The 23,966-nt window shown below is 42.7% G+C and overlaps 2 protein-coding genes across 33 annotated transcripts in view; one reads left to right on the forward strand and one right to left on the reverse strand.

The window, feature by feature from the left end:
- The window catches only part of SAMD12 (sterile alpha motif domain containing 12), a 442,508-nt gene extending 423,792 nt beyond the window's left edge, over positions 1-18,716 (reverse strand). For all 14 annotated transcript variants that reach the window (XR_014058046.1, XR_014058047.1, XM_081505307.1 and 11 more), the window contains exon 1: positions 18,588-18,716. Coding sequence is in view for 12 of the 14 variants with exons in the window: in XM_081505307.1 (XP_081361433.1) it covers positions 18,588-18,600 (13 nt within the window). In the remaining 2 variants the exon portion in view is untranslated. The remainder of the gene's footprint in view (positions 1-18,587) is intronic.
- COLEC10 (collectin subfamily member 10) overlaps positions 18,238-23,966 on the forward strand; it is a 484,235-nt gene continuing 478,506 nt past the window's right edge. For 9 of the 19 annotated variants that reach the window (XR_014058044.1, XR_014058041.1, XR_014058043.1 and 6 more), the window contains exons 1-2: positions 18,830-19,049; positions 22,802-22,887. The gene's annotated coding sequence lies outside the window, so the exon portion shown is untranslated. Of the gene's footprint in view, positions 18,438-18,829; positions 19,050-22,801; positions 22,888-23,966 lie in introns of those variants that run through there. The other 10 variants (XR_014058040.1, XR_014058045.1, XR_014058042.1 and 7 more) reach the window with 2 other exon arrangements.

Genomic DNA, 23,966 nt, shown 5'->3' on the forward strand with positions numbered 1-23,966 from the left:
AGTGTATTGGAAGAAATAGAGAGTGAAATAAATTTCAGTTGAAAAAATAAAAATGTTACCATTACCATCTTCAATAAAATATAAAAAGATTACATCCACAAAACAAGATTAGGATGCTATAAAAACTTCAGAAAACTAAAAAAATCTCTTTGGAAAGTTAAAAATGATAGTAGAAATTATAAGTGCCATAGAAGTTTGAAAGATAAAATTAATCTACCAGAAAACAGAACAAAAAGAACAGAGATGAAAAATAGGAAACATAGACTTCAAAAATAAGAACCAGTCCAGGAAATTTATCATCTCAAAAATAGCAGCCAGAGAAATAAAGAACAGAATGAATTGGATAAAAGGAAATCAAATAAATAATTCAAAAAAATTCTCAGAAATGAATGACATGAGTTTCTACTTTGAAAAACCACTAAGTATACAATGCAATGGATAAAAATAGACTCACACCAAAGCATATTCTCATCAAGTTTCTCAGCACTAGAAATAGAAGATTTAATAATTTCAAAAAAATGTGTATTTCATACCAATGATCAAGAGTGGTAAGGCTTCAGATTTCTCAAAACCACGACTGGAAGCTAGAAGATATTAGAGGCTTCAAAATTGTGAGGGAAGGCAATTTTCAACTTATTTTTAAAATCAACTTATCTAATCAATTTATCAACTAAATACAAGGGTAGAATACACACCTTATCAGATACGAAGTTCTCAGAAGTATGCTTCCCATGTACCTTTTCTCAGGAGGTAACAGGGGGATGGGGTCCATCAAAACGAAGGTGAAAACAAAGGAAGAGATAGATCTAGGGTCCTAGAGGAGGGAAGGTAACACAGACGCCAAGAAAGGCAACTCAAGGAGACTGGTGAAAGGAAATCCAAACAGGACAGCTTTAAGCAGGTCTAGAGATCGACTTACTTAAACCGAATTCTTTGGGGAAATTTTTCTTCAATGAGAAAAGATTGATGGAATACCATACGAATGTATTGAGAAGAGTTTTAACAAACAAAGTTTTGTTTGGAATTAGTGATAAGTTTATAGGACACTAAGAAAACAATACCTCATTTTAAGCAATTTTTAAAGGAAATAACTCATTTTGAAATTAAGCTCACAAAACTAATAAAAATAAAATCTCACGTTTATAAAGTGCTTAATACACTTCCTTGCACATAGTAAGTACTCAAAGAATTTAGACACTATGATGATGTTCTTAAACATATACACATATACAGGCTTCATTCTCAGTTTCTTTTATTAAGTAGTCTCAGACAAATACTTAACCAAAGCTTGTTTCTTCATATGCAAAACTGGAATACATATATTGTAGCAGGCATTAGAAAAAAATTGTTATAAGCCACAATCCTTGGTGTACAGTAAACCCTCAATAAATAGTAGAGAATATCTGTCTATGTTCACATATATAAAAAAAAAAATGGGCATGTCTCATTATCTGAAAGTGTAACCCTAATTTACAAATATCTAACATTTAAAGGGCTTCCTGGTGACTCAGTGGTAAAGAATCTGCCTCAGTGCAGGAGACGTGGGTTTGATCCCTGGGTCGAGAAGATCCCCTGGAGGAGGAAATGGCAACCCACTCCAGTATTCTTGCCTGGAAAATTCCATGGACAGAAGAGCTTGGATTCTTTGTCCACGGGATGGCAAAGAGTTGGACAAGACTGAGCATTCATGCAGCACTTGGAGGACATAGTTAAGTAGTAGCTTAATATAAAAATAACAGTGATTCTGAATGTTTACATGATCAAAGGTTTTAGAACGTTAAGAATAAAAATGGTTGAACATCCTCCACAGTATAAACAAGAAAATATCAATGAGACATTAGGGCAGTGGTCCTCAACCTTTTGGGCACCAGGGACTGGTTTTGTGAAAGGCAATTTTTCCACAGACTGGGGTTGGTGGGGGGGGGATGGTTTCCAGATGATTCAAGTGCATTACATTTATTGTGCCTGTTATTTCTATTATTATTACATCAGCTCAGATCAACAAGCATTAGATCCAGGAGGTTAGGGACTGCTACATTAGGGAATAACTAGATAGGAGACCAATAACTAGGAGACCAAGATGAAACTTCAGAAGAAAAGGTAGAAAACCTTGTTAAAAGAACATTTTTAAGAATAAAATGCCTTGGCAGTAATCAAAGTACATCAATCACTAAGCTGTAATAAAAGTTGACGGGAAGTTGACAGGCATAACCAAAAAGAAATTGTTACAACTCTAAGTTCTACAATGAACTTGGATCCTGTCCTCATCTTGCACCGATTTCTCACTCCACATGGACAGTAGCCTGCCAGGCTCCTCTGCCCATGGAATTCTTCAGACAATACTGGAGTGGGCAGCCATTCCCTTCTCCAGGGGACCTTCCCTACCCAGGGACCGAACCCGGGTCTCCTGCATTGAAGGCAGATTCTTTACCGTCTGAGTCACCAGAGAAGCCTGAAATGCATACACCTTTCATTATAAAATGTATTTTCTTTGGTTGAGACCTTGACAATAGCCATCAACAAATTACAGGACTAGCGCTGTGATGATACCTTGAGAAACGTGGACAGTTACGTATCTGTTGCCCTCTCAAGAGCTCTAATCTCTGTCCTCAGAAGTGCTGTGTGTGAAGAGAATGAGACTGAGCATCATGCTAACAGACATTTTTTAAGAAGGGAAGGGGGCAGAATAAAATTACCCCAGGTACAGTCAATTACCTACATAAAGTCAAGAAAGAAATATAAACTCTCCCAGGGTGATCTACTGGGTGTATCAGGGTGGCCTCCTTGTTTAATAGCAACAGAATGGGCACCGAAGTCATCTGAATTGGGGTTTGAATTCTTGATCCATCATTTACCAGCTGGTCACCCTGTTTGTTTAACCTATACGCTGAGCACATCATGAGAAATGCCGGACTGAATGAGTTATAAGTTGGAATCTAGACAGACGGGAGAAACATCAACAACCTCAGATATGTGGATGATACCACTCTAATGGCAGAAAGCGAAGAGGAGCTAAAGAGCCTCTTGATGAGGGTGAAGAAGAGTGAAAGAGCTGGCTTAAAACGAAGATCACGGCATCTGGTCCCATTACTTCATGGCAAATAAAGGGGGAAAAGGTAGAAGTAGTGACAGATTTCCTCTTCTCGGGCTCTAAAATCACTGAGGATGGTGACTGCAGCCATGAAATCAGATGACGATTGCTTCTTGGCAGGAAAGCTATGACAAACCTAGACGGTGTGCTGAAAAGCAGAGACATTACTCTGCCGAGAAAGGTCTGTAAAGCCAAGGCTATGGTCTTCCCAGAGGTCACATATGGTTGTGAGAACCAAAGAATTGGTGCCTTTGAATTGTGGTGCTGGAGAAGGCTCCTGAAAGTCTCTTGGACAGCAAGGAGATCAAAGCAATCAGTCCTGAGGGAAATCAACCCTGAATACTAGTTGGAAGGACTAATGGTGAAGCTGAAGCTCCAATATTTTGGTCATCTGATGTGAACAGCCAACTTAGTAGAAAAGACCCTGACACTGGGAAAGATTGAGGGAAGGAGTAGAAGGGGGTGACACTGGATGAGATGGTTGGATGGCATCACCAACTCAATGGACAAGAGTTTGAGCAAACTCTGGGAGACAGTGAAGGACAGGGCAGCCTGGCATCTGCAGTCCATGGGGTCACAGAGAGTTGGACATGACTAGGTGACTGAAAAATGAACGATTTGGGGGAAATTCTTTAATCTGTCTGGTCCTTAATTTTGTCATGTAGGAGATGAATACTAACAATCATCTTGTAGGGTTTTGGGGAACAGTCAGAGTATTTAAGACCACCAGTATGGCCTGGACCCCAATCCATCAGGAAAGTCCTTGTCTATCAATAACCAGTAATAGCTGTATCAGTGTATGCTGGCTGAAAAGCAGTCGCAGCTGCGAATATCAGCAAGTACCTAATAAATGTTAACTATTGTTATTCTTAGTTTCTTATTTCTGTTTTCATATTTTTTTCTTTCTATGGTAAATAGGAAAATTTTCCATACCTGAAAAATGTTTGTTTAAATATCACTCTATTTAGAAGATACAGTTATAGAGAATCAATAAAATACTAGGAGAGAGGAGAAACTTATCACTTCAGCCAAGGATTAGAGACCTCCAGGGAAGTTGACTTCAGGCCCCATTCTGGCTGCCTTCACTCATAATTGAAGAAAATTCTTGCTCCCTTTTAGAGTATCCCACTTCAAAGTAGGCACTGTAGCATTCCTTCCAAATCATGGCAGCAATCACAGAAGCCATAATAAAAAAGACTTGAGACTGAGTTCTAAATCTGAGCTCTGTCACTAATGACTTATGTGACCCTGGGCAAGAGAGCCTTTACATCCTAATTTATGAAACGGGAACAGGAGCGCCTGGTCCAGCTGCCAATAGGTCAGCTGTGGCTCCAATGAGAGGCTGTACTTGGGAAGGCAAGCCAGGGCAGTAGGATTGCAATGATGATGGCCTTGGGGTGAGCCCCAGCAAACACGCGGGCACCAAAGCCAAGTGATTGAATTTCAGTTAAGAAACCCTGGCCAGGCAAAGCAGGTCAGAGGGAGGCAGGAGCTTCGTGGGGTTGTAGAGAGGCACTTAGCTAGCAATAGACGGAACATTAGCTGGGGAAAATCACTCTCCCTTATCATTAGAATCAGGGACAATGGCCTCAGCACCTTGGAAACCTAAATCTTAAGGCCTTTAAAAGCAGAAAGGAGGCAGGAGATGGAAGGAAATGGAGATGATGTTCCCATCTTGGCAAAACTGTACAGTTGGCCAAGTTTATTTTCAGCATCATTTCACCTTTTTTCTTTTCACCTTTCTGACATCACTTCTACTTGCTGTTATTTTCCTGAAACCCTGAAACCAGGCTGTAGAATGAGGGTGCCCTTGTGGTACCTGCTGGCTGGCCTGTACATCCAACCCCTGCTCCACAGGCAAGCACCCTCCACCCACCCCCACAAAGCCTAACCTTTCCAAAAGAGGATTCATGTTCTGAAAATTATCCCCTTTCAACATTTGAGAATTCAAAATTCTCGAGTCCATCCTTGTCCTACCTGGAGTTAGTTATTACAAAATAAACTCAGGCAAGAAATTGTCACTGATCCACAGTGGATGTCCTTAGAGATCATCCTTTAAAAAATCTTCATTGATATGACTGACATAACAGTATATTAGTAGGTGATCATTTAACAGTCTCATAATTTAAAAAATTCTGAAGATGATAATGTCTGAATCCAGTATTCCCCAAAGTGTCCTAACTAGGAAATGGGATGAACATCTTTTTAAGACTTTTTTTTTTTTTTTTTTTTGTGGACCATTCTTAAAGTCTTTATTGAATTTGTTACAATATTGCTTCTGTTTTAGGGTTTGGTTTTTTTTGGCTGTGAGGCATGTGGGAGCTTAGCTCCTTGACCAGGAATCAAACCCGCACCCCCTGCATTAGAAGGTGAAGTCTTATCCACTGGACTGCTGGGGAAGTCACAAACATCTTCTGTTTTTAATCAAATTCCAGCTTTACCATGAACTAGTTGAGTGACCACAAGCAAGTCACTTAACATCTCTGCACCTCTTTTGTTATTTGTAAATAGGGATGATGATGGTACCTACTTCACAAGATTCATGTGAAGGTTAATGAATTAACGTGTGACAAATTTAGAACAGTGCCTATCACAGTATAGCTAGTAATATTTTTAATAGTCATGTTTTATTTTATAGTTATAACATTCCTTACCTGTACCAACCACCCTTTCCAGAAAGAACATCTTCACCAAGACATAATACAGCTAAACTCTTGCTGGTGCTGATGGCCCTTGCTCTAAAGGTTACCTCTTTTATCCTTTGTATCTTCAAAATCTCCCTCTCCACTGGGTCAATTCACAATCTAGAAACACTCTCAAATATTTCATAGCTTAAGAAAAAATATATCTTGCTTTGAACTGCTTCCCACCTATGTGAGACCCCCTGTTTTCCTTCTTCCAAGTTCTCACAATATTTACAACTCCCTTGACCTTGATCTCTCCCTTTCCATAACTACTCCCTTTCCACAACTCCCTTTCCTTTCCACTTTCACACCTCTTCTTTCCATTTCTTGATGATACATTTGCATCAAGAGTCGCTTCCTCAACACCCCCAAAGTTTATAATGTGGATTTGCCTCCCCATTTCATCAGAATGCCTTAAATTTTTAACAAACCACTGGGTACTACCAAGCATATGTCTTGTTGGCTATCTTAGTTCATCAAGTGATGCTGAGACTCTCCACTCTGAAATGGTACGCCTCCTTCCACTGGCTGCTTCTTCCCATCTCCTTCAGCCTCCTCTTCCTCATCCCGTCCCTTAAACTGCTGGTACTGGCAATCCTGCTCGTCACACATGAAATCTCCCTGACTTACCCACCTACTCTCTTGCCTTAGACATGCACATAGAAGGATGTGCAAAATGAACATGTGGAAGAAAGACCTTCTAGGTGGGGAGACCAGCATAAACAATACGGTAGGGAGTCAGTGTGCACTGTATCCCTGGGCCCCTCAAGTATCAGGGAAGGTCCCTATGGGAAAGGAGTGGAGATCAGCCTGAAGCAGGAGGGCAGTGACATTCTGGAAAGGTCCCTGACTGCTAAGGAGTTTGGGCTTGATTTTACTGGCAGTGGATTGTCTTTGAAGAGTTGGGAGCAATTATGTGGCTGTCACACCCTATAACTACACAATCACAAATCCTACTCTTCCTCACCCCCTCACTCTGAAATGTTTCTCACATCTGTTCCTCTGTTCCTTTCTTTTCCCGTATCTTATTACTTTAGCTTGCTTGGTTTTTCAATTTCTCCAGGCTGTGATCAAACTTTCCATAGAAGTCTTAAAAAAACAAATGAACAACAAAACAAACAAAAAAAACACCCTGTAAGAACATCTTCTGGGGAGTCAAGGGCAGTGAGGACCATTGCTGTGGGCATAGCGACTCCCTCTGATTGAAAGCAGAGCCCCCTACACTGCCCACTCTGCCCAAGTCCATATCTTTTTTTTTTTTTCATTAAGATACATTCACAACCCAAGCCTTGAATCTGAAGCAACCGTAAGCCCCATGAGGGGAAGGTCGGTGGCCTTACATTCTTTCATATCACCCGGTGAGTGCTGTTCACAGAGCCGAGCTTATCATAAGAGCACAATGAATGTTTATTATCCAAATAGGAATGCGCACTTATTTGTGCTGGGTACATAAGTGAATCTGGAAACCCACAGGGGTAAACAGCAGCAACAAAAACCCAAAGACCTCAGGCTCTTACACAGAGGGAAACTAAAGTGCAGAGAGCCGAGATCAAGATAAATATCTTATTAGAGATTTGATCTAAAAACCTGAAAGAGTTTTCCCTACTGTAGAGCCCAAATAAGCAATGTTTTGTTTATTACACTGTTTTATTCTTCCCCTTACATTATCAACGTTTCCAACAAACAGCTAGTAAAGTAGAGCCAAACTACCAAACTGAAACGAAACCAGAAAGCAACACAGGACTGGAAAAAGCTTCCCTGGTGGCTCAGCTGGTAAAGAATCTGCCTGCAATGCAGGAGACCCCAGTTTGATTCTTGGGTCAGGAGGATCCGCTGAGAAGGGATAGGCTACCCACTCCAGTATTCTTAGGCTTCTCTGGTGGCTCAGCTGGTAAAGAATCCGCCTGCAATGCAGGAGACCTTGGTTTGATTCCTAGGTTGGGAAGATCCCCTGGAGAAGGGAACAGCTACCCCCTCCAGTATTCTGGCCTGGAGAATTCTATGGACTACATAGTCCATGAGGTCGCGAAGAGTCAGACACAACTGAGCAACTTTCACTTTCACTGGAACATGGCAAAGTTGGCAACAAAGCCCAGTCCCACTACCAATTAGCTGTGGGGCCTTGGAGAAATTATCTATCTTCTCTGGACCTGAAGTCTCTCAGCTATCGGCTGGGAAATCAACTATCTCATTGCATTATGAAAACTAATGTCTGGAGAAGACTCTTGAGAGTCCTTTGGACAGCAAGGAGATCAAACCAATAAATCCTAAGGGAAATCAACCCTGAATATTTACCGGAAGGATTGATGCTGAAGCTCCAATAGTTTGGTCATCTGATGCAAAGAACTGACTCATTGGGAAAGACTCTGATGCTGGGAAAGATTGAAGGCAGGAGGAGAAGGGGGTGACAGGGGATGAGATGGTTGGATGGCATCACCGACTCAATGGATATGAGTTTGAGCAAACTCAGTTGATGGCGAAGGACAGGAAAGCCTGTGTGCTGCAGCCCATGGGTTGCAGAGTCAGACAAGACTTTGCAACTGAACAACAACATCTGGAGAATGGCCATCAAGAGGCTGGCTTAGAGTAACAAGTAGTAACTAATGAAAAGATGTTAATCTTCCTGTTTACTAAACAAATAGTTGTATGCTTTCTATGTGCCAGACATAGTTGTTGGCACTAGACATTTATCAGAATATATTAAAAAAAAGTCAAATGGTTGTTCTAAAGAAGATCACATTCATCTTTATTCCCTGGAGAACAGAATGACAGCCCTGGTCCCCTTTCCCATGAAAAATACAATGTCCATAGACATACTGTGCATATAGTTTAAGGGGGTCAAGGATTCCATGAGAACTTCAGTCCCCTCTTGTAATCTGAGATTGAGAATCTTGCCCCCATACCAGCATCTCCAAATATACTTATTAAGAATGACTCAGGCCATGTGTTAGATTCAAGGCCCCATTTCTGATTCAAAAGAATGCCATCCAAGGGAGGGGAGGAGGAACATGGATGTTATCAAGTGCCCCAGAGGAATCTCATCATTAAGGGAACACTACCTAAGCAGATCGGTCTTCAGAACACCTGCTTTTCCTAAGCTTATCCACGGTATTGGTGGTGGTTTAGTTGCTAAGTAGTGTCCAACTCTTTGCGATCCTATGGACTGTAGCCCACCAGGCTCCTCTGTCCCTGGGATTCTCCAGGCAAGAAAACTGGGGTGGGTTGCCATTTCCTTCTCCAGGGGATCTTCCTGACCCAGGAATCGAACCCAAGTCTTCTGCATTGCAGGCAGATTCTTTACCAACTGAGTTACATTTCTGACTCATAAACATACCATCCAAGGGAGGAGAGGAGGAACATGGATGTTATCACCAAGTGCCCCGGAAGAATCTCATTACTAAGGAAATACTACCTAAGCAGATCTGTCTTCAGAACACTTGTTTTTCCTAAGCTTATCCATGGTATTACAGGACTATAAATCAAATTCTGCTAGAGACTGGCATACACTGGATGCTCAATAAATATCTGCGAGTATAAAATGAAGAATATTTCACTTCTAAGCTATAGGAAGTAAATGCTATACTCACCTAAATTTCCAAGATGACTTAACACCAAATGGCAATCCTATAGTTTATTCAGGCAGTTTTTTTTTTTTTTTTTTTTACATTGTGGTTAAGTTATCTCAGAGAGCAGAAAACAAACAAAGCAAAAGCTAAGGCATCACAAAGTACTGACACACATCTGGTTCTAATGTCAGAGATGGAAGGAAAAAAAGGGTGATGACTCAGCCAAGACCAGGAGGTGAATGTTCATTTCTTGGCTATTGGTTGCTCTCTTTCCTCCAGCTATAAACCACTGTCATCATGGGGAAAACAGGCAACTCTAAACAAAATTAAGTGCAACGTTCTTCTATTGAAGCCTGGTTAATATTATATTTTCACCTCTATGTAATGCATAGGCACCTTCTCAAAAATAAACACAAAAACCCTCAACTGACATTTTACAACCTCCAACAGGGTAGCACTGCTTTAAGGCAACCATGTATCATACAAATTCTGGGCTATCCCAAACTTAAATACCCCAAGACTACTGGGAAATTCTGAAAATCCTAATGCATCCATACCCAAATTATAACTCCAAAACTATGTTTTGCACTTGGAAGCAATTCTGTGGTAAAGCCCTCCATCTAATTTGTAGCTGAGCAAAATCTGGTCTTTGCAGGTGAATCAAGACTGCTCCCACTGTATAAAGGGAGAGGTCGTGAAAGACCCAATTTTCAATCAGATCACACACAGCCACACTTAAAATTTAAATCACTAGAGATTGAATCGATTAACCTTTTCTTAGGCTTCATAAAATGGAGTCCTTGGCTCCACCGGCAACTCCCCTTGGCAGGCAAGACCAATTCCTTCCAGGGACGGGAGGTAAGATTTTCCTGCTCCAGTTCAACTCATCTGTGGCCTCTCAAGCATGTCCTTCCCCAATTTTCCTCCAAAGGGAAGCTCTCCCTCATCTGGGCTGCATTCCTTATTTGGTTTTCCACAATAACAACCAAAACAAAACAAAAAATCAATATCCAGAACTTGATGGAAAATTCCTGTTACTTTTATTATAAAGGGAACTTAACAGCTTTCTTTTGGATGTAAAACCAGTGATGTTTCCAGGCCAAATCCATCCTTGAAGTATGGACTAACCTGGAAACCAAGATATATATCTGCCATTGCTTTACTTGCATGTTCTTCCATAATATAGCTCAGGGAACTCACTTCTGGAAAACTGTTTCCTTCTAATTGTCCCCATTAATGTAATTCTCTTATTCTTGTGAGGTCCTCATTATGAGCAGATGAGTAATAGAGAAAAAATCCAAATTGAGAAAAATATACATGAGACAGTAACTCTAGAGAGCAGTTTGGCAGTTTCTTATAAAGTTAAAACACACACTGACTCAAATTCCACTCTGAGCTATTCATACAAGAGAAATAACTATGTTTACACAAAAACCAGTATGCAGCTGCTAACAGTCATTTATTCACAATTACCCCAAACTGGAAACAATCTAAACATATAATTGGTGAATAAACTGTGGTACATCCATTCAATGGAATGCTTGCTATTCACCAATTAAAAGGGCTGAATCATGAACTTCAAATGCATTATACTCCATGAAAGAATTCAGACTCAAATGGCAATATAGATGATATCATTTTATCATAGTATATGATACTTTATACAACCTTCTGGAAAAGGCAAAAGTATAAAGACAACTCAGAACAGTGTGTTTATCAGAGACTGTGAACAAAGTGTAACTAAAGGGAACAAGAAATCTTTTCAGGGTGTAGCAACTGAACTTGATTTTCTTCGTGGTTACAAGACTGAATAAATTGTATATGTTTGTCAAAACTCAAAGAACTACAAAAGGTAAATTTTACTGAATGTAAATTATACCTAAATAATCTGAACTTTAAACTTTTTAAAGTACTAATGTAAAACAGAGAGGGAAGGAAATACAGACTCAAGTTTCAAAAATTAAGAGTGAAACAGTTTGAATGTTACTTGGAGAGAGAAATGGAGATGTTTATCTCCAGTTTAAACAACTTAGATTAAAATTTTAAGTACCTGTTAATTCTTAGAACAAAAAAAAGTCAATTTTTTTGTTATATAGCTCCTCCAACAAGATTTATGTCTGTAGGACAAAACATTTTTCACTTTGTTTGACTTTTCACAGCCGATTTATAAAGGAGATCATTTTCTCCCCAAGTATTTCAGGGCATTATTTTTCACCAGAGACTTCTCTTAATTCTTAGATGGTCTAATTCTTTTCTTGGTTCCTACTAAATCAGCATCGTAGGTCAGTTTTCTCTTGTTTAATGGTTACCTGGCCTAAGTAAGCCAAATCTTAATTGGGTCACAGCTGTCTCATTCTGTCAGTTTTCCAATATTACTTTCATTGAGTCCATGAATTTTTTTCCTCTTTTGCATGATCTGAAATTTCTCTTTGCAGTCAACTTGCCTGCACAATTGCATAACTGAGCAATTAACAGACTAAGAGAGCCCAACCTACAAAATTGTGGGTGTTGAGTGGAAAGTAAATTTTTGGTGGAGAGAGATTAAGTGTTGAGTCTTTAGTGAATAAACACACTCGTATTATGAGGAAACTCCGGGAGATAGAGAAGGACAGGGAAGCCTAGTGTGGTGCAGTCCATGGGGTCGGAAAAAGCCCGACACGACTTAGTGACTGAACAACAACAATTAGGATCACTTTTACTTCCTGCTGTTTACCTCATAATATCAGGGAATCACATAACGAATAAAATCAAACTACACTTAAAAGTGAGGATGGCTTTTATTTTACCTATTATATTTTGTTGGTCTTATCCCAACTCTGAGGATCTGCATTCCTTCATTAGCAACTAATATACAGACACTAATACAATTGGGTTATAAAAATGACTTCTGGACAGAATAGCACCAAACACCTTCCAGAGTATCAACAGCAGCTGAGGAACAAAGGAACTGAACTTGCCAGCTGGTTCCTCTCAGCACCAAGTGCCCTGGGAGAAAGGCTGCAGAGAGAAGGCAGTGAGGCGGCCCCCGACAACCACCACCCCGTGCGCTCTTCCCTTGGGAGGCAAGCTACACGAGCAGCTTCTTGCACCCACACTTTAGAAAAATCAGACTAAATATAGCCAAGTGTGCTCTCATGAGCCAGCTCTGAGCTGGTAGTGCTGTGACATCCACATCAGAAAAGTGGGGAGGAATCAGGAGAGCAGCTTTCCTAGCTCCCTCTTGGGACAAAAGGACTGCAGGCAAGATCCAACTGGGTTGCAGGGAGTGCTGGAGGTCTGGCCAAGCGGATAATGGAGCCCATAGGAAAAGGAATGTATCAGACGAGACAGGCGCATGCCCGTTCACTACCCTGCCCATAGCGGGCTAAACAGCCACAATGCTAGAACCTGGTGGGGGGAACGTCATTAGGGAACACACATCCCACTCACAGCCCTCTGTTCTATGTCCTTTCCCCATCGCCCACTCATGAGTATTGTGCTCCAAAGCTCACTCAAAGGCGGTCCCCTTGGTTAGGTCATCCCGTCCTGTCCAGCTCTGAACTAAATGCTCTGTCTGTTCTCAGACCTCCCACGTTATGTTGCTTGTACTTTTATTTAGCACTTATATCATTCAGCTTTCATCTGAATCTGTCTCCAGCCAAGTGGACACAAGGGAAGGCTAAGCTTTCTTCTTTATGGACTCCCCCCCAAATCTAGTAGAGTTCTTTGCACACAGGCAATGTTCTCCAGCTTATTAACAGCAAATGCCCAATGCCAGAGAAAGAGAGTCTGCAATTTTCTCCTCTTTCTCCTAATTTACCAAATGTACAATGTCTGATGCTTACTCCCCAGGGAACAGGAACAGGCTTTGGATCCCTGGCTGCCCCTCCTGTAATGTGTCCCCAGGGCATCTACTGTGACTCACTCAGCATGTGGATAGGACACAGCTACACTGGCTACATGTTATCACATATTCCACATGTCTTCACCTTCTTAGCACCAGCCCTGCTTCCTTCTGGCCTAAGTGCACAGCAAGACAGAAGAGAAAGAAGGGTGGACTGAAAGGAATTAGCAAGGGCGGGGCCAGGTAAGAGCAGGATTCGACTGAAGTCTTGTCCAACCAGTTAGAAATCAGGAGAAGAGCTGGGAATGGTAGGAAGTCAGGCTAGGGCTCCCACCTCTCCCTCATGCATAGTCACTGGACAGGAGCTTTCCATGATGGGCTTCCATTCATCACTCTCAAGGTCTAAAACTGAGTGACTGATTGAAGCTGCTACTGCAGGAAAGTCTGATCTTGTGGGATACAAAACAAAATAAATATTTAAAAAGACTAAAAACAAAAAAGACCCTTGGTGAAAAGTGAAATGCAGGAGACTTGAGTAGCGAGTAGCTGAACACTGACCCTGGGATGCTGCACGGAGTCACAAGGCAAGCAGGCTGACAGTTGCACTGCCTTTACAACGTCCACTTCTGCAGATGAATGCAACTAAGGGTTCTCCTTGGGGAGAACGTGGGGCCTACTGCAGAAATCAGATGCACCCATAAGCTTACCCATTCATTCAGTCTGCCACTCATTCACTGATTCATTCGTTCACCCAACCTCGCGAAGAGTCTATCATGGGTCAGGTAAAAAGCCCCACCAAGGAGAAGTGCACAAAGCCATGTACCCTACATGCAAACGCAGCTAGAAAAACTGGAGGCCGGCTAGCACCTGGACAGCCATCTTCCTCCTTGATTCCTGTGCCATGGGGGGCAATCCAAGAGGAGGGCACTGCTGGTTTCTCTTTACTCTCGACGGGCTCTCCTCTGGCGAGAAGACAAGTATACACATGCAACCCTGTGAAAGGGAGCAAGGCATCTGTAGTTGGGCCCTCTCTCTCTCTGGGTCCCAGGTACTTGCTGCAGGAGCCCAGGCTGCCAATGTCACAAAGACATGTGCTCCCATAAGGGGTAAACTTGCTACTGGGGTGAGGTATTAGCAAATCCACTTTACCATCCAGCCCAAAGTTAGAAAAAAATAACTCCTGTACCCTTCTAATCAAGACAATGTCTTTATCTCCCATTGTGATTGTGACTCAGTTCTGAAGGCCAGCAGGGTACAAACTATTCATGACTGCTGCTCTTTGCCATGAGGTTCCAACTCTCTTGTTCCCTCCTCTTTACCCAGCCACTGTTAGGACTACTTATCCTTACAATATTTTGGTGAAGGGCAGTTTTGTTACTCTTTCACAGGAGAAAAACTATAGAATGTGAGCACTGAGTGACTAATCAGAGGCTATCTGATAAGTTAGCTTGTTCATTTTAGATGGAAAATGTAGATCCCCTAGCCCAATGTCATTTACAGCACACAGCCTTCTATTGGAAATCTTTCTGGAGGGGTGGTGAATATTGGGACTCATCTTTCTGCCATGGAAGAGGAACTATTATTCTATTAGATCTAGAACAGAAACACTATATATAGTATTCCTCCATTCCATTTTTCTTATACAGCAGAGGATGATGCAGGGAGAGGAAATGGGGACCAAGGTAGGAAAAGTTTTCTTTTACTCTGAAGCATTTATATTGGGTTGGCCAAAAAGCGCATTCACTTTTTTCCATAACGCTGTATGGAAAAACCTGAATGAATTTTTGGGCTAACCCAATACTTCGCTCAGGAAAAAATTACTAAGGTCTGCCAAACTGCCAGGTACCAATCTTGGAATACAGAGGTGGATACAACACTATGCCAGATGAATCTACTTTTTCCCTCTGCTTACAACTTGTGTTAGAAAAGTGTCTCAATGGATACAACTGTCTCCACAGTCTCCATGGAGAATGGATTACTCTTGGTTTCTGCAGGCTACCTCCTTTCTAGAGGTCCTAGTTCTCCAGCTTAATGGAGTAATTTCTTACAACATGTTTTTAAGAAGAAAATGGATGCCAATACAATCTCAATCTGAATGCAGACCATAACACATTCTGTGGCTGGAAAGCACAGCTTTAAGCTGCCCACAGGTATAAGACTTGGATCGTAACCAGGTTAGGGACTACGCCTAAGATGTAATTAATTCAAAGAAAACCTAACTCAGGATAGCCATAAAATAAACAGACGGCATCTCATTTTCAATGTAAACTCAAAGCTACAGGTTCAGCAAAATGAATGAGCCACCTACTTGCTCTTAACACTTTTACAAGTTCAAGCTTACTTAACAGGTTATACACTACAAGGAAAAAAAACCTTCTAATTTGTTACTAATTACAAAAACTGGCATGAATAAGTGAAAATTCAGGGTAGAAAACAGGTTCCAAACAGTATTGGTTTTTGAAAGAAGGATGGTAGTACAAATAACAGTTACAGTGAATCTACTTTCTGGGCACCCTTAATAAGCCCTTTTCTTTTCTTTAATACTCACAACTAAACAGTAGTGTGCCTATTTTTTCCAGATGCAGAAACTAAATCTCAGATGTTAAGTATCATGTATTATATTTCCTATACCATTTCCACTGGTGAAATTCCTTATTCTCAGTGTTTCTCAGTGAGCTTGGGGAAACTGATTGTTCCCTGGTCTTGGGTTGGGAATTTTGTATGAAAAGGCCATGCACGGCAGGACATTTAGCATCGCTGGCCCATGGGCACAAAATATCAAGCCAGACCCTGCATTATCTCAAACATGCATGCCCTAGGCAGAAATATCCCTCTCAGATGAAAACCACTGCTCTAGAAGAGCCTTTGAGCATCAGAAGACTAAAGAGAGGGGGCACTTCCTTTAAAAGCCTCCCTACCTTCAAACCTCTCAGAAATCCTAAGAAAGTCCCATGCACCCTTAGGGAGTCAGTTACAAAAGCTCCGCGGATTTATTTCTCATGCATTTCACGAGCATTTATTGAATACCTATCACAGGTCAGGTAGTATACTATAGACTGGGAGTATAAAACGTCAAAAGCATACGGTCTCCACTCCTAAGGGGTTGCAGTTTCACTAGAGTCCAGTGAGAGACATGAAGTAAGGCAAGTGTTAGGATGGATGGAAGCACAGGTGCTAAGGGAACAGAATGCTAGAGGCACTTCCCACATACTGGGCAGACCACTCAGAAGCCAGAGGGAAAGGAGGGCTAAGACAAGTTCCCAGAGGAGTTTACCCTGCACCTTGAAAGACCAAGTGAGAGTAGCCAGGAAGGGCCAAGTTCAAATCAAGAGGCCTGCCTTTGTAAAGACCAGAGACAGGAATATTTGCAGCCAAAGTTTAAAACGTTCCCTTTATTCTTCAAGTTGAAGCCTCATTGTGATTCCAGCTCAGGATCTCCTGTTTACTAGACAGCCACTTTAACCAAACAAGCCACTAGAAAATAAAATAAGCTCTCCACAGTCCAGGCATACTTCCTTTCAAAGCCTTTGTTTTTGTAAGGTCTGGCTTCACTGGTATAATAACCCATCAGGCAAGAAATATGACTAATTCTATACTTCCAGCAAGCAGGAAATTGTTTTCAAGTACACCCTGGACTGGCAACCAGTGGGAGTGCCCTTCACTTGAGGATACAGAAGAGTGGGGAAAGAGAAGATATCATGTCATCTGAGGGGTGAAGTAGAGAGGGTACCAGTAGGTCAGCTTGCCCTTGGCCTCAGTTCAGTGAACTTTATCTTGTTTTTTTTCATCTAAAATCTTGTCTTAGTTACCATCAACTGTTAACAATGCAAAAAGTCAGATTCTCACTCTACTATTATATATGCATGGAAAAGAAAGCTGGTTATTTTTTCAAAGTCACATATATGATTTGTTGTTATTTAAAAGCTAAGTTGTGTAACTCTTTGTGACCCCATGGACTGCAGCACACCAAGCTCCTCTGTCCATGGGATTTTCCCAGGCAAGAATATTGGATAGTGGGTTGTCATTTCCTACTCCAGAGGATCATATGTATGTATGTATGCATGTATGTGTATATACACTTATAATTATATAAATAATGTAAAAGCCAAATATATACATTAAAGGTGAGTAGATGGGTAGATAAAAGTGCCCAGCTGGGGAAATCTTCAAACCTCAGACAGCCCAAAAGCAAGTCTTCCAAGTTAATGGATGTTGATTACAGGAGCTGGGTTGTTGGTTCTTCAAGTTGCTAAGTAATTAACAAGAGTAATCTAACAACAGTCAGAGTAGCTCAGTTGTTCTCACCTGGGGTGGGGAGGGGAGAGGGACGCCAGTAAGCTTTCATGGTTTCTTCTTGCCTCCGGCTTCCAAGGAGCAGGCTCATTTCCCCTTGGCAAGGAGCCTGCCACAGCTGGCAAGCATGCCCTCTTTCCAACACCCATTTCCTCTAAGACCTGAGCCACACTCAGGAACCATAATTCTGGAGATGAACGGATGCTCCCCTTTAGTCGCATGCTCATTTCACTTTATCATTCTGGGACAGTTTGGCTACTAGTGCGACATCATAAACGCGTCTGGCCCACATATTTTCCCCCAGAAACCACCCTCTGCTAAAAAGCCAGTCTTCCAAGGTGAGAGCACCTGAATGAAAACTTGGGATTCCATACAAACCACCCATCCCGGCTTTCAACCGGGAAGTTCAAAGGAAGCAGGATCATAGAGCCCGCACTGTAAAGCCAAAGGCCAAAATTATGAGGAAAGAAGGTGGGCTTCAAAGAGGAGGATTTACCCCAATCGAAGAGGCTGATTGCCCTCATCCCTGACTGTTTCTGTAAACTCTGCCAGCCTCGGGAGGGTTGTATGAATAGAGGCAGGTGTAGGGACACCTCCACCCTCTAGGTACATCCACTGCTGTCGCTTCTGGGTACACACGACGTGGGGCCCTCCACCCAATAGCAGTCCATGCTTCCCCATGACGCACCTGGTGAGGGTCCTCTCCCACGTGCGGGAGGAGGGAGCGGGGGTGGGCAAAGCGAGCATCTACCAGCCGCGAGGCCCAGGAGCTGGCTCGGTGGATGGGGCGGGAGGTGGGGCGCATCAAAAAGGGCACCTCGGGGCTGAAATCTCAAGGCGACCTCTCGGGCTTTCCCCCCATTTCCAGTACATCGTTTCGCATTAGGGACACTCTTTGCCTCCAACCCGAGAGTCCTGCGCAATCTACTTGTCTTTCTAAAGCAACTGAATAAAGCGCCCACTGGCCTTCCGTGGCTCAGGTGAGTGCCAAGAAGAGGTGTTAAGAGGAAAGGGCCCGTTCGCCACCACCCCCTTTCCTCTCCTCCCCAGGTTCCCCAAGCTTCAGCGGGGATGTGTGTATTGGGGTGCGCGCGTTAAGAGGGAGCTTAAAATGCCCAAGCGTCCCTTACCTTCCACAGCCATTCTCTCAGAGCTTCCCTAACGCATGCATAATTTTCTTGGCGGAGATACTCCTCCTGCCCCGCGATCCCACCCCCCTCCTCGCGTTTTCGCCTAAATATTCTGCGCTCATCTGCTCCAGGACCAACCTGCCGCGGTCACGCAAAGCGAGGCTGCCGGCTCCCGGCTCGGCGCAGAGCAGCCTGGGTACTGTAGTTTCCTCTCTTCCCACCGACCCGAGAGAGAGCACCCCGAGTCCTCCGTGGAGGGCGGCCCCGCCCCAACAAGGGGATGGCAGCTCCGCTTTCACCGGACCTAAGCAGAGAAAACCCTCTGGGTTGGTGGTCTCATGGGAGGACCCGGGGACCCCAGGGAGGCGAGGACTACATTTCCCAAGATGTCGCGCGCGGGGTTTCGTTCCGCGCCTGGAGTTGAGACCCGTGATTGAGATCTTCCCTGTCGTTTAGAAGAGGGTAAGCACCTGGCAGGGCTCGTGCGGGAGGCAGGAGGCGGCGGGGTTTGAGGTGTGACCTTCTGGGTTTGTCGCTGACCCCCTTGGGCACCTAATTAGTGAGGTTATCAGAGTCACCGGCCAGGTGTGTTTTTCCGCCTGGGCCAGAGAGCCGCTGCGCTGGGTGCGGTTGAAACTTGTTCCTCTAAGACCTGGGAGGTGGGTTAGGGAGAGTCTTGCTGGGTGACTGTGCTCTGATCCTCCAGGTGGTTCAGGTGGCTAAGCAGCGGAGGGATGGGAGATGGCTTGAGAATTCCGAACAGGCATCTCCCCAAGGGGTTATTAGGAACAAAATCATTCCACCTGAGCATGTCAGATGTTGGAAACTACTTGGATTCCAACAGTGGAGGCTTTCAGCTTGGCTAGCCTGGGAGCCCCTTGGCGGTCTGTTGGTAGAGTCTAGTAATTAAAACCATCTAGTGCGTTCTTTCAACTTAAACACGTGTGTCCTGACTCCAGGTGCTGGAGTCCTATAAGCGGACAGGAAAAAAAATCACACGGGAGGCAGTAGAATTCCAGAGTTGGTAAATAACTGATAAAAATGAAGTTTCCAGACTTTTTTCTTTCCCCTGCATGTGAAAATACAGATGCATTTATCGCTGGCAGAGGTCAAGGAATGGCATTGGGAACCAATCTGACTCAGGACTCCAGTAAGATTTTTAAAGGCTCATTGTTCATCGGCTATACCCAATACAAAATTAAAAAAAAAAAAGTTTGAAATGAAAGAAAGGCCTTGAGCTCAGAATTGTATACGGCACTGCTTCCTCCCAGCCCCTAGATGTTCTTCCCCAGCCCTATATTTAATTTTTAATTACTCTGGAAAATAACTTTAAGGAAATACAAGGATCTGATTCTTCCTGTCATGATGACTACTTAGATTTTCTTTGTCCCTCTTGGTCATAATTTTTATTTTTAACTGAGCATTTTTGTTTCTGGGTGTGGACGTGCACACCTGGTTTTATGGTCACTGAGTATATGCTTAGTCCTCCTATTGGGTAATATGGTTGTGTCTGGGCACTTTTAAAAATCCCTGTGTGTAACCAGTAAATGCTCTTGGTGATACTTTTTAACTCTGAGTTCATAGAGCTGTATTCAAGTCAAATCCAAGCCTTCCATCCTTGATACAGTAGAGAGAGTCCTGTTCAGGGCAAAATAATTTTTCCAACCTGACATGCAGGTCAGCATTCTAAAGTCCAGAAGGAACTAACACACAAGTGCTTCTCTTCCAAGTATATAAAATCAGCAAACTGTTAAGTCTTTCCTTATATTGAATGAGTGGTAAAGAAAGCCATGGGACAGGTAGTATCAACAGTTCTTAGCCTTGTCTGTATATTCGCCTTTTACAAACACACATTCTTAGCCTCACCTTAATCTCACAGAGTTAGGGTTCCTGAGGGTTGGGGCAGGGACACTTAAGTTTTAAAAACCCACAGGAGATTCAGACTGGCAGCGAGGGTGCACATCATTGGTCTGTTTTCAAGCTTTTAAGGATCTGGTTAATATTAAAATGTAAAAGTGACTGAAATCCATTTTTAATTTAAAAACTTCATTTCAGCTCCAGTTGTTAAGACATTTCCCCACTGATGTGCATTTCAGTTTGAGTTTAATTTTTAGCATAAATGTAAATAAGATGTGAAGAAATCATTAGTTTAGCCACAAGAAATAGCCAATATTTACCTTTTTAAATCCTATAAACAAGCAGTTTCATGTGGTTCAGCCTAATAAAAGGGAAGCAGTAGGTAAGCAGGGATTTTCAGTTTTGGCTGAATATTAATATTACCTGAGAACCTTGGGGAACGAAAACAGTTCCCACTAGAATGGTCCTCCTAAAAAAGAAAATACCAACTCTTGGCAAGATTGTGAAGCAGTAAGGACTCATATGTACTACTGGCATTGTGCGAATTGGTACAACCACTTGGGAAAAACCATTTGGCATATAAAGCTGAATCTATCCTTATCCAGTAACCCAGCAGAGCCACTCCTAGGTGTGTACCAGACAGATGTGCATACACATCTTTCTCCAAAAGACATATAGGACTGTTCTTGGCTATAGGACTGTTAAGACATATAGGCCTATTCATGGCTGTGTTCATTATTTTTGTAATAACTACAGACTGGAAGCATCCAAATGTTCATCAACAGTAGGTTGGATAAATTAACTTATATGATATCCAATATAGTGTGTGTGTGTGTGCACGCGTGCTCAGTTGCTCAGTCATGTCTGACTCTTTTCAACCGCATGATCTGTAGCCCGCTAGGCTCCTCTGTCCTTGGGATTTTCCAGGCAAGAATACTAGAGTGGCTTGCCATTTCCTCCTCCAGGGAAATCTTCCTGACCCAGGGATCAAATCCATTTCTCTTATGTCTCTTGCATTAGCAGGCAGTTTCTTCACTAGCGCCACCTGGGAAGCCCCATTTTATTAGTTAGATGCAGGTTATTCAAGGGGAGAGGGTTAGTCAAGATCATGAATTCCAGGTGAAGGGAATCATTGGCGGTCATCTTACAGGCTACTTATCACAACACACAGAATGTTGAACAAAAAAAGCCAGACATTCAGAAGTACATATGGTGTGATTCCATTTATACAAAGTTCAAAAAATAGACAAAACTAATCTATGGCATGGAGAAGGCAATGACACCCTACTCCAGTACTCTTGCCTGGAAAATCCCATGGACGGAGGAGCCTGGTAGGCTGCAGTCCATGGGATCACTAGGAGTCCGGCACGACTGAGCGACTTTACTTTCACTTTTCAGTTTCCTGCATTGGAGAGGGAAATGGCAACCCACTCCAGTGTTCTTGCCTGGAGAATCCCAGGGACGGGGGCGCCTGGTGGGCTGCTATCTATGGGGTCGCATAGAGTCGGACACGACTGAAGCGACTTAGCAGCAGCAGCAGCAATCTATGGCATTAGGACGGTGTCCATGAGGGCCTCTAGGGTACTAGGGATATTCTGATTGTTTAGGTGTGTGCTGTTCACATGCATATAATGTTTGTGAAAATGTATAGAGCTGTATATGTATGATTTGTAGAACTCTTCCACAGAATGTGTGTTTTCTACTCTAAAAGTCTTTAAAAGAATAATATACTTAGATTTAACTAATTGATAAATGATCTGTTTATCAGCCACTCTATCTATGCCTTCTCATCCTTTGCCACAGCAAAGTGATAGTTCCATTCCATTTAGAAAGTATGGTTTGAGGACCTACTGTGTGGCAGGCACTTGTCTGGACTCATGTGCTATGTGAGAGACTGGATATCTAGAAATGGCCCTTAAGAGTCTGTGCCATAATCCCTGAACCTGGGAATGTGATGACAGTCCTTCTGTCATTGTAAGGAGGCACAGTAGGGGCTTCCCAGGTGGCTTGTGATAAAGAACCTGCCTGCCAATGCAGGTGATGCGGATTTGATCCCTGGGTTAGGAAGATCCCCTGGAAGAGGGCATGACAACCCACTCCTGTATTCTTGCCTGGAGAATCCCATGGACAGAGGAGCCTGGCTGGCTGCAGTCCATGGGTCTCAGAGTTGGACATGACTGAGCATGCAAGCACGCATGCAGGAGGCCCAGTTGACCTTAAAAAGGGAAGATTATCCAGGTAGGCCTAGTCTAATCAAGGAGTTTTCTCTAGCTGGAAGCAAAAGAAAAGAGCAGGAGAGGAACTCACAGTGACTCTAGGCATGAAAAGTACTCAACACTCTGGTTTCTTATTTGAAGGTAAAGAGGGCCCCGCAGGCAGCCAGCAAGGGCACATGGACCTCAGCCCTGTAGTCATAAGAAACTGGATTCTGCCAACAACCTAGGTGAGTCTGGAAAGGGACTCTTCCCCAGAGACTTCTGATAAGCGTCCAAACCACCAGACACCTTGATTTAGGTCTTGTAAAACCTGAGCAGAGAACACAGGTGTGTCCACTCAACCTTCTGCGCTATAGAACTGTGGGCTAATAAACCAGCCTGTTTTAAGCTGCTAAATTTGCCTATTTTATATTAATTTATGTGTTTAGTTTGTTATACAGCAGTAGAAACAAATACAGGGCACATCCTGTTAAAGCAGGCAGTTATTGTCCCATTTTTGTGGGTGGAGACAGACTGAAAAAATGATACTAATACCAATGCTAACAAAGTTCATCAGAATCTCTGGAGGTAGGACTCCCATACCCAGTGCTGTTTTTCTTTTTTTCAAGTACTCTAGGAGATTCTAATCTGTAGCTTCTATTGCACAATCCGTTAAAGGGATAGAGACCAAAATGTCTGCGTAAGAAGTAAACAGGGGACTTGGCATCCTCCTTTGTTACCTGCTTCGTTAACCCATGACTTAAGTCTTTTTTTTTTTTTAACTTTTTATTTTATATTGGAGTATAGCTGATTAGCAATGTTGTGATAGTTTCAGGTGGACACCAAAGGGACTCAGCCATCCTTGTACACGTATCCATTCTCCCTCAGAGTCCCCTCTCATCCAGGTTGCCACATAACATTGAGCAGAGTTCCCTGTGCTGTACAGTAGGACTTTGTTGGTTATCCATTTTAAATGTAGCAGAGCACCACTGAGTCCTCTTGCACCTTCTTGAGTGTTGGCTTCATCTCCACTCCCTTCGCTTCAGTTAAGTAGTATCAGTGTCTCGACTGGTTCCACAGGGACAGGAATGGACTCGAGTTCTGCTCACCTTTGATGTTCCAGCCACCAGCACTCTGGCACATAATGAATATTTAATACATGTATATTATGCATTTATAAATAATGCCTGACTGAAGGAGTTTGTGAATAAGCTCCCTAATGATGATAAGGTCTCCATTTTCCCCCGTGAAACTGCAAGTTCATATTTCATTTTTGTTTGTTTTAATTTCCATGCTCGTAGAAGTAGACATTTTCATCCATTCAAAA

The sequence above is a fragment of the Giraffa tippelskirchi genome, chromosome 6, assembly GCF_054371585.1.
Source record: "Giraffa tippelskirchi isolate mGirTip1 chromosome 6, T2T-mGirTip1v1.2.pri, whole genome shotgun sequence".
In the NCBI taxonomy this organism is placed as follows: Eukaryota; Metazoa; Chordata; class Mammalia; order Artiodactyla; family Giraffidae; genus Giraffa; species Giraffa tippelskirchi.